This window comes from Salarias fasciatus, chromosome 4 (assembly GCF_902148845.1).
Source record: "Salarias fasciatus chromosome 4, fSalaFa1.1, whole genome shotgun sequence".
NCBI lineage: Eukaryota > Metazoa > Chordata > Actinopteri > Blenniiformes > Blenniidae > Salarias > Salarias fasciatus.
The window spans coordinates 5,743,074-5,754,132 of NC_043748.1; the positions used below are offsets into that span (position 1 = coordinate 5,743,074).

At 42.5% G+C, this 11,059-nt stretch overlaps 1 protein-coding gene across 1 annotated transcript; it reads left to right on the plus strand.

The window, feature by feature from the left end:
• The first annotated feature begins 207 nt into the window (after positions 1 to 207).
• On the plus strand, positions 208 to 10,134 carry LOC115387658 (myosin heavy chain, fast skeletal muscle-like). Its single transcript, XM_030090471.1, has 40 exons — positions 208 to 257; positions 369 to 591; positions 732 to 875; positions 997 to 1,153; positions 1,298 to 1,325; positions 1,431 to 1,548; positions 1,680 to 1,772; positions 1,866 to 1,929; positions 2,081 to 2,179; positions 2,313 to 2,416; positions 2,507 to 2,645; positions 2,750 to 2,868; positions 2,959 to 3,108; positions 3,199 to 3,369; positions 3,455 to 3,761; positions 3,886 to 3,962; positions 4,049 to 4,136; positions 4,220 to 4,337; positions 4,418 to 4,541; positions 4,625 to 4,761; positions 4,862 to 5,117; positions 5,214 to 5,456; positions 5,552 to 5,728; positions 5,812 to 5,957; positions 6,036 to 6,126; positions 6,241 to 6,630; positions 6,727 to 6,853; positions 6,944 to 7,062; positions 7,187 to 7,383; positions 7,466 to 7,649; positions 7,736 to 7,901; positions 8,022 to 8,146; positions 8,236 to 8,544; positions 8,625 to 8,828; positions 8,919 to 9,044; positions 9,136 to 9,306; positions 9,382 to 9,486; positions 9,577 to 9,672; positions 9,780 to 9,911; positions 10,019 to 10,134. Exons 2-40 carry the CDS (start codon positions 388 to 390, stop codon positions 10,031 to 10,033), a joined length of 5,820 nt encoding a protein of 1,939 aa, XP_029946331.1. The 5' UTR covers positions 208 to 257; positions 369 to 387; the 3' UTR covers positions 10,034 to 10,134.
• The last annotated feature ends 925 nt before the right edge of the window (positions 10,135 to 11,059 follow it).

Genomic DNA, 11,059 nt, shown 5'->3' on the forward strand with positions numbered 1-11,059 from the left:
GTGATTTAAATCATATTACTGCAATAATATTATTGAAATTATCAATACTATATTAGAGATGCTACTATTATAGCAATTTGTGCATTCAGAATTTTCTTTTAAAAGCCTGCATTATTTTTGATGACTGAGAAAGAGGCTTTTAAAATATTGCTTTGAGTGATCCAAGGTTTGTGTGAACTTCATTGATAATCTCAATTTTTTTGATAAAGCACCATCAGCCACCTCCTATCTGGAACAATCAGTTGGGATACATAGGGGTAAGATGTAGCAGCAATAACCCATTCAACATATTCACAAATTAATCCAAAGCTATTTATTTAAATGATACCACAATTCATACTCATTTGGACTTCTTCATTTTTTTTCAGTGTTCACAAAAGTGCCAAGATGAGCACTGACGCAGAGATGGAGCAGTACGGGCCTGCGGCCATTTACCTCCGCAAGCCCGAGAGGGAAAGAATTGAGGCCCAGAACACTCCATTCGATGCCAAAACCGCCTATTTTGTGGCTGAGCCTGAAGAGATGTACCTAAAGGGGAAACTCACAAAGAAAGAGGGTGGCAAAGCCACAGTAGAGACGATCACAGGCAAGGTGAGTGAAAGACTGATTTACCCGTCTTGAAAAACGAAATACAACACCACACTTTCCAGAAAATTTCATACTATTTAAAAAAATATGTCATCACACAATTCCCTTTTAATCTGAAGCGTTTTAATTTGGTTCCCGTTCAGACTCTTACTGTAAAAGAGGATGACATCCACCCCATGAATCCTCCCAAATTCGACAAGATTGAGGACATGGCCATGATGACCCACCTCAACGAACCCGCCGTGTTGTATAACCTCAAAGAGCGTTTTGCATCATGGATGATCTACGTGAGTGTCTCTCAGTGGCTGTCATATCAAAGGGGACATTACTCCAGTCTACTGCAAACTGAAATGCTAAGATGCCAAATGTGTATATGGTGACATGACGCATTTACTTCCTTTCCTGCAGACCTACTCTGGTCTCTTCTGCGTCGTGGTGAACCCCTACAAGTGGCTCCCAGTGTACGATGCCCAGGTTGTCGTTGCATACAGAGGCAAGAAGAGGGTTGAGGCTCCACCTCATATCTTCTCCATCTCTGATAATGCCTATCAGTTCATGCTCACAGGTAAGATGTTTCAAAGTTCAATGCAGATGAATTTTTAGGAGACACAGTAGGCAAAAAAAACAACAACAAAAAAAACGGAAATGATGAAAGTATGAAGGATGTTTGACACTTAATGGATCATTGCCATTTATTTTTTTAATTCAGATCGTGAGAACCAGTCTATCCTCATCACGTGAGTGCAGTATGAATGTGTTACTTGTTTATAGATAATTTGTATCCATGAAACAAATAAACGAAAAATAAAATAGACTCAAGTTATCTCTCACTTCTACCTCAGCGGAGAATCCGGTGCTGGAAAGACTGTCAACACCAAGCGTGTCATCCAGTACTTTGCAACAATTGCAGTGGCTGGATCTAAGAAGTCTGACGCTCCTCCAACATCTGGCAGGATTCAGGTATTGTTGTCTTGCTGTATAGTTTTTACATCTGTATCTGTGTCTGTGTGTGCACCTGCACGTGCGAAGGTAATGTTAATTACTACTGCAAATGAAAAACATGGAACATAATCATGATTATATTTGCACAGGGTTCACTGGAGGATCAAATCATTGCAGCCAACCCTCTGCTGGAGGCTTATGGTAATGCTAAGACTGTGAGGAATGACAACTCCTCCCGTTTTGTAAGTCCGACCATGGATCAGAAACTTAGCTTTCACACTGCTCTGGAATCACTAAATAGTTTTCAGACTAACTGATATGTAACTTCTGTTCAGGGTAAATTCATCAGAATTCACTTTGGAGCCACTGGCAAACTGGCCTCAGCAGATATTGAGACATGTAAGTATTCATCTCATTATCTATTATGTGTCTCATTTGGTAAGCATTGCTATAATTTATTAATAAATAAGATACCAGTTTGTGATACATGAAGGCACATTTGCTGCCTCTGGTGGCTGTCATACATATAACAACCTGCTGTCACATGCAGATCTGCTGGAGAAGTCTCGTGTCACCTTCCAGCTGTCTGCTGAGAGAAGCTACCATATCTTCTATCAGCTGATGACTGGCCACAAGCCCGAGCTCCTGGGTATGTAAATATCGCTCTCTCTCTCTGTCTGTCTGTCTGTCTGTCTGACTGTCTCTCTCTCCATCCATCTGTCGTTCAATTTAAATCACATAAAATTTCATTTACATAGAGTTTTTCTTTTCCTTCTTGGCAGAGGCCCTCCTGATCACCACCAACCCCTATGACTACCACATGATCAGTCAGGGTGAAGTCACTGTCAAGAGCATCAATGATGTGGAGGAGTTCATTGCAACTGATGTAAACATTCACTTCATACTCTTAAATTGGTAAAAAAGTGACAAGCCAGCATAATATTGTGATTTCAATATCTATTTATGTCCAAAACAGACCGCCATTGACATCTTGGGCTTCACTGCTGAGGAGAAAAATGGCATCTACAAGCTGACTGGTGCTGTGATGCATCACGGAAACATGAAATTCAAGCAGAAGCAGCGTGAGGAGCAGGCTGAGCCTGATGGCACTGAGGGTGAGTCTGAAATAATTCAAGACCACCAGCATGATTGTTGAATTTTCAAAAAATAGGTTGCCGTGTTATCGTTGCACATATCTAAAGTCCTGTGTTTCCTTCAGAGGCTGATAAAATCGCCTACCTCATGGGTCTGAACTCTGCTGATATGCTGAAGGCTCTGTGCTACCCCAGAGTCAAGGTCGGAAATGAGATGGTGACCAAAGGTCAGACCGTCCCACAGGTAAACAACAAACGTTTTGTAATGATTTTTTTTTTTTGGTTTAAACTTCTGGCCACGTGACAAAATGTAATGCTGAGGGTATTGTTCCAGGTCAACAATGCTGTTATGGCTCTCTGCAAGTCTGTCTATGAGAAAATGTTCTTGTGGATGGTCATCCGTATCAATGAGATGTTGGACACAAAGCAGGCCAGAAGCTTCTTCATTGGAGTGCTGGATATTGCTGGATTTGAGATCTTTGATGTGAGAATTCATCAATCATTTGATCAGCATGTTGAAGTTGCTCTTGTTTAATCAAAAAATACTAATAGTAATACTCTTCTGTAACTTCAGTTCAACAGCTTGGAGCAGCTCTGCATCAACTTCACCAATGAGAAACTGCAACAGTTCTTCAATCACCACATGTTCGTCCTGGAGCAAGAGGAGTACAAGAAAGAAGGCATTGAATGGGAGTTCATTGACTTCGGTATGGACTTGGCTGCCTGCATTGAGCTTATTGAGAAGGTATGGATTCACATTGTGCAATTATTCACTGCTTACAGTTGCTGCTAAGTGATGTTTTTTACCAAGAAATATGAACTCTCGTCAGCCAATGGGCATCTTCTCCATCCTTGAAGAGGAGTGCATGTTCCCCAAGGCCTCTGACACCACCTTCAAGAACAAGCTGCATGATCAGCATCTTGGAAAGACAAAGGCCTTTGAGAAGCCAAAGCCTGGAAAGGGCAAGGCCGAGGCTCACTTTGCTCTGGTTCACTATGCTGGTACTGTGGACTACAATATCACTGGCTGGCTGGACAAGAACAAGGACCCACTGAACGACTCAGTGGTTCAGCTGTACCAGAAGTCTTCCAACAAACTGCTGGCCTTCCTGTATGCCGCCCATGCTGGAGCTGAGGGTAAGAACCAGTTCAAACTGTTAATTTGCTCATACAAAATTTCACAAGAGTTTTCTCTGGCTAAACATACATGGACAAGATATGACACAAATTAAGACCACTTTAACAACTTTCTTGAAAACAGAGGCTTCCGGTGGCGGTGGCAAGAAGGGTGGCAAGAAGAAGGGTGGCTCCTTCCAGACTGTCTCTGCTCTGTTCAGGGTATGTACAGTACAATTTTATTTTGTGTAAAATGTAGAACTAAATTTGAAAAAAATATAATGAACAATGGATGATGCAATCCACAGGAGAACTTGGGCAAGCTGATGACCAACTTGAGGAGCACCCATCCTCACTTTGTGCGCTGCTTGATTCCCAATGAATCAAAGACTCCAGGTAAATCACATCATGTGTTGTTTTTGTAACTGTAACTAATGCTGGAACATGAAAACCTTAATGTAGTATTTTCACATTTATAGGTCTGATGGAGAATTTCTTGGTCATCCACCAGCTGAGGTGTAACGGTGTGCTGGAGGGTATCAGAATCTGCAGAAAGGGTTTCCCCAGCAGAATCCTCTATGGTGACTTCAAGCAGAGGTGAACATGATCTTCAATGCAAATATGAGAAAAAGATGTGAAAGCAACTGTATCAGCATTAACACAATGTCATCTGGCAGATACAAAGTCCTGAATGCCAGTGTCATCCCTGAGGGACAGTTCATTGACAACAAGAAGGCTTCAGAGAAGCTGCTGGGCTCCATTGATGTGGACCACACTCAGTACAAGTTTGGCCACACAAAGGTATGTCATTATTCAGCTTGGTGTCTGGAAATATTTGGCGATACTTTAAGTGATTGCTTATTAACTTGGATTGCCAAACATAGGTGTTCTTCAAAGCTGGTCTGCTGGGTACTCTTGAGGAGATGAGAGATGAGAAACTGGCTGAGCTGGTGACCATGACTCAGGCTCTCTGCAGAGGATATGTCATGAGGAAGGAATTTGTCAAGATGATGGAGAGGAGGTAAAGAAATTATAAAATACATTCAATATTCCTGTTACTCATATCAGATTTCATGGAGGCAAAAGTAATATATGATGACATATCATGTATTTGGTTTTAGAGAAGCTATCTTCAGCATCCAGTACAACGTCCGTTCATTCATGAATGTGAAAAACTGGCCATGGCTGAAACTTTACTTCAAGATCAAGCCACTTTTGAAGAGTGCTGAGACTGAGAAGGAGCTGCAGCAAATGAAGGAAAACTATGATAAGATGAAATCAGACCTTGCTGCTGCTCTGGCCAAGAAGAAGGAACTGGAGGAGAAGATGATTAGCATTCTGCAGGAGAAAAATGACCTGCAACTTCAAGTTGCTGCGGTAAAGAGATAAAATCAAGTGTGACTTTATGATATTCTGAATCCAGTTGTTTTCCAGAATCAGGAATTTATATCCATCAAAAACTATGCCCTATAGGAAATTGAGGGCCTTGCCGATGCTGAGGAAAGGTGTGAAGGGTTGATCAAGAGCAAGATCCAGCTTGAGGCCAAACTCAAAGAAGCATCTGAGAGACTGGAGGATGAAGAGGAAATCAATGCTGAGCTGACTGCCAAGAAGAGGAAGTTGGAGGATGAGTGCTCTGAGCTGAAGAAGGACATTGATGACTTGGAACTCACCTTGGCTAAAGTGGAGAAGGAGAAACATGCCACTGAAAATAAGGTGCGCTTAAATTCACATTTACTAAAATAGGACTTATTTGGTTCGTCTTTTTCAAACATGGAGTGTCTAAAATGTTTTTCTAACGATACTTTTAGGTGAAAAACCTGACTGAGGAGATGGCATCTCAAGATGAGGCCATCGCTAAGTTGACCAAGGAGAAGAAAGCCCTCCAAGAGTCCCACCAGCAAACACTGGATGATCTCCAGGCAGAGGAAGACAAAGTCAACACTCTGACAAAGGCCAAAACAAAGCTGGAACAGCAAGTGGACGATGTAAGAAAACTATTTTTTAAGATTTTTAAATATTGTAGAAACTTGAAATTTTTAAATTACTCACATTTTTCATTGCCTCACAGCTTGAGGGTTCACTGGAGCAAGAGAAGAAGCTCCGTATGGACCTTGAGAGAGCCAAGAGGAAGCTTGAAGGAGATCTGAAGTTGGCCCAGGAATCCATAATGGATCTGGAGAATGACAAGCAGCAATCTGATGAGAAAATCAAGAAGTAAATAAAACTGAATGTTCAGTTCTGCACTGAAAACATGTGAGCAAAATTAAAGCTTCTGGTTCTGTTGATATTCAGGAAGGACTTTGAGACGAGCCAGCTGCTCAGCAAGATTGAGGATGAACAGTCTCTTGGTGCTCAGCTTCAGAAGAAGATCAAGGAACTCCAGGTGACACATACTGAATAAGTATTTCCATCTAAGATTGATTATTATTATGGGAATCAAATTACAGTACACAAATGATTGAAGAAGTCCTCTTCATGAATTTGCCATCATCTCTAGGCTCGCATTGAGGAGCTGGAAGAGGAGATTGAAGCTGAGAGGGCTGCTCGGGCTAAGGTGGAGAAGCAGAGAGCTGATCTCTCCAGGGAGCTAGAGGAGATCAGTGAGAGGCTTGAGGAAGCTGGTGGAGCAACCGCCGCTCAGATTGAGATGAACAAGAAGCGTGAGGCTGAGTTCCAGAAGCTGCGTCGTGACCTTGAAGAATCCACCCTGCAGCACGAAGCTACTGCAGCAGCTCTCCGCAAGAAGCAGGCTGACAGTGTGGCAGAGCTGGGAGAGCAGATCGACAACCTCCAGCGTGTCAAGCAGAAGCTGGAGAAGGAGAAGAGCGAGTACAAGATGGAGATCGATGACCTGTCCAGCAATATGGAGGCTGTAGCCAAATCAAAGGTGAGTTAATGACATACACTTGAGTCCAAATAAATTAAGTGGATCAATACTAGTACTTTGAAGACTCAGAGGACATATCATATTTTGCTGTCGTAGGGCAACTTGGAGAAAATGTGCAGAACTCTGGAGGACCAGTTGAGTGAACTCAAATCCAAAAATGATGAGAATGTCCGCCAGCTGAATGATGTCAATGCTCAGAGGGCAAGACTTCAGACAGAAAATGGTAAATGACTGAAAATGTGATCAAACAAAAGGTTTATTTATAAAGTGACGTAAACACTAATCAGTAACTCCTTCAACCAATATATATCAGGTGAGTTCTCTCGCCAGATTGAGGAGAAGGAAGCCCTTGTTTCTCAGCTGACGAGAGGAAAACAGGCCTTCACTCAGCAGATAGAGGAGCTCAAGAGGCACGTTGAGGAGGAAGTCAAGGTGAGAAAAGTTTCTATCTCCTCTTACATCATTAAGCATACGAAGTAGTACATAAAAGTCCCTTATTGTAATTCTCTTCTGGTTAATAAAAATATCAATCTGACATTGACTTTGTGTTGAACAGGCCAAGAACGCCCTGGCTCATGCTGTTCAGTCAGCCCGCCATGACTGTGACCTGCTCAGGGAGCAGTTTGAGGAGGAGCAGGAGGCCAAGGCTGAGCTGCAGAGGGGAATGTCCAAGGCCAACAGTGAGGTGGCTCAGTGGAGATCCAAATATGAGACAGATGCTATTCAGCGCACTGAGGAGCTGGAGGAGGCCAAGTAAATAATAGTCTTTTCTTTCTTTGAGCAAGCTTTCACTATCGCTGCTGGCTTTAATCCCAAAAATTACTCTAATTTTCAGGAAAAAGCTTGCCCAGCGCCTGCAGGAAGCTGAGGAATCCATTGAGGCTGTGAACTCCAAGTGTGCCTCTTTGGAGAAGACCAAGCAGAGGCTGCAGGGAGAGGTGGAGGACCTCATGATTGATGTGGAGAGAGCAAATGCTCTGGCTGCCAATCTGGACAAAAAGCAGAGGAACTTTGACAAGGTAAACTGTTAAACCAGTGTGTTGACTTTTAGCATAAAATGTAATTTACTAGGTGCAACTGACTTCAGGAATCTGCATACCTCTAGGTCCTGGCAGAATGGAAACAAAAATATGAGGAGGGACAGGCAGAGCTGGAAGGAGCCCAAAAGGAGGCTCGCTCTCTCAGCACTGAACTCTTCAAGATGAAGAACTCCTATGAAGAGGCTCTGGATCAGCTGGAGACCTTGAAGAGAGAGAACAAGAACCTGCAGCGTATGGATACTTTCTTGTTTTATACATAAAAAGTAAAGCGCATCCAGCCCTGTTTATACACCACTTCAAATAAGTTTCATTGATGTATATTTTCATTGTTGTTTTTTTTTTTTCAAATAGAGGAGATTTCTGACTTAACTGAACAGCTTGGCGAAACTGGAAAGAGCATCCATGAGTTGGAGAAGGCCAAGAAGACTGTGGAGACTGAAAAGTCTGAAATTCAGACTGCACTGGAAGAGGCTGAGGTAACGTCTTGTAACATTTTAGAATGTATTTTGCTCAGCAAAAGTTATTTCCAAAAAGTTTTTAACATATTTGCCTGAATTATCTGAAGGGCACTCTGGAGCACGAGGAAGCCAAGATTCTCCGCGTTCAGCTTGAGCTCAACCAGGTGAAAGGTGAGGTTGACAGGAAGCTGGCAGAGAAGGATGAGGAGATGGAGCAGATCAAGAGAAACAGCCAGAGGGTGATCGACTCCATGCAGACCACTCTTGATGCTGAGGTCAGGAGCAGGAATGATGCCCTGAGAGTCAAGAAGAAGATGGAGGGAGACCTGAATGAGATGGAGATTCAGCTGAGCCATGCCAACAGGCAGGCTGCTGAGGCTCAGAAACAACTCAGGAATGTCCAGGGACAGCTCAAGGTCAGTTTTCTGAGATCATTCACTTACAATAAGAAATCTGCAATGGTACTAACTGTTGAAAATGTCATGTCTGTCATCAGGATGCCCAACTGCACCTTGATGATGCTATCAGAGGACGGGAGGACATGAAGGAGCAGGTTGCAATTGTGGAGCGCAGAAATGGTCTGATGCTGGCTGAGATCGAGGAGCTGAGAGCCGCCCTGGAGCAGACAGAGAGAGGACGCAAAGTGGCTGAGCAGGAGCTGGTTGATGCCAGTGAGCGTGTGGGACTGCTGCACTCTCAGGTTTGATGTCAACATTCAGAATATGATATGGTAAATTGTTTTTTTGCAGCACATAAATCATTGTATTTATACTTTTTCTTCTTATTTCAGAACACCAGTCTTATTAACACCAAGAAGAAGCTGGAGTCTGACCTCGTCCAGGTTCAGGGTGAGGTGGACGATGCTGTTCAGGAAGCAAGAAATGCTGAGGAGAAAGCCAAAAAGGCTATCACTGATGTGAGATTACAATAATTTCACTGCTATTTTACTTCATATCGAACCATATTTGCATCCAAATAAATGGTAAATTACTTTTGAAACATTTAAGGCTGCCATGATGGCTGAGGAGTTGAAGAAGGAACAGGACACCAGTGCTCATCTGGAGAGGATGAAGAAGAACCTGGAGGTCACAGTCAAAGATCTGCAGCACCGTCTGGATGAGGCTGAGAACCTCGCCATGAAGGGTGGCAAGAAGCAGCTCCAGAAACTGGAGTCCAGGGTATGAATGCATCTATTTAAAGTTGTTTTGAAACTTTCTAAACTGTTCAGTCTTCACATCTGTTTGATTTTTCAGGTGCGTGAACTGGAAACTGAAGTCGATGCTGAGCAGAGACGTGGAGCCGATGCTCTTAAAGGAGTTCGCAAATATGAGAGGAGAGTGAAGGAGCTCACCTACCAGGTAATGCAGCAAAGAAAGAAAGAACACTTTACAAACTCTGGACTAATTCTGTGTATCACTGTACTTAAAACGAACAATTCCTCCATGTAGACTGAGGAAGACAAGAAGAATGTGACCAGACTTCAGGATCTGGTGGACAAGCTGCAGCTTAAAGTCAAGTCGTACAAGAGACAATCTGAGGAGGCTGTAAGTCAAGTCCTTGATGTTTTTTTGCTTTTTAATCACTTAGTTTTCATTAAAATTGTGTAGCATGCCCAGTGGCTCGATCACTATTATTGTTGTCACTTATTCAGGAGGAGCAGGCCAACACTCATATGGCCAGGCTCAGGAAGGTCCAGCATGAGCTGGAAGAAGCTCAGGAGAGAGCGGACATCGCTGAATCCCAGGTCAATAAGCTGAGAGCCAAGAGCCGTGATGTTGGAAAAGTAAGTCTGTGATCATTATCCATGATCAGAACACAAAACTTGATGAAAATAAAAACATTGCTTTGTTTATCTGATATTGCTAATTGATTCTTATTTCTTTCTTGTAGTCTGATGCTGAATGAGACTCGTCTTTCAGTTCAAGCCTTTAAACAGAGTTCATAAAATATGAACTTGCGTTTGCGGGCATTTTCACAAAATAATAAAGTCAATAATTTGTATCATTTTTCTGAATTGCGTCGTTTTCTTTTTGCTTGCTTTTTGTTCCCCAGAAGAAAAAAAAGTGATCCCAAGGCTTCACCATATAATCAGTTACGTATGGCAAAGAAGATATAATGAAAATGTTTAATTGTGGCTATTTTTAATATATTTCTTTTGAGTAACAAGCACACAGCAACCTCAAGGGACAGTGTTGCTTCATGCCTGTGAGTCACAGTTGAATTGTGACCATAAACTTTCCACTACCTTCTCAATAACATATTCTTCATGAAAGATGGGATCAAGCATTGAGAGACTTATAGAGGGAGTATATATTAAGATGTGTTTGAATGTAAAAACAAAAAGCATCATGGGAAAAAAAGGCTCCTGTTATTCTCACAAGACTGTTCAGGGAATCAAATTATGCTTAGCATATCAAAATGTGGCCAGGCCTGTTCTGCATCCATGCAATGCACTATTTGGGATGTCAGAGGGAACAAACAGCAGGTTGCCAAGTCCTGCCTGTCTTTGCACCATGTGGTAAGAAACTAAAGCTTGGTTAGGAATGTTGGCCGAGAACAAGGTCTGCACTTAAGCTTTTGATGCGCCTTCATCCTCCACTCATCCTATGTAGGGGCTTCTTGGATTTTCATGCCACTTTTGTGTCGTCCGGAGGGGAATATATGGTGACAAGGAAACATGTTCAAGCCACATAAGCGCCAAAGGAAATCAACACCATCCCTTCATTAAGGGGCTTTATTTACAAAAGGGGGCCCCAAATGTCCTTGACACACACGCACACAATCTCTCACACACATACACGCACACAAAATCCACCCACATTTCCAGTAATGCCTTGGTTTACACGTTTGAGTTTTGAATTAACCACTGTAATTAATACACAACAAAGGAGCTATAAAGAGAGCTGTAAAATACTTGTGAGGGCCTCTTGG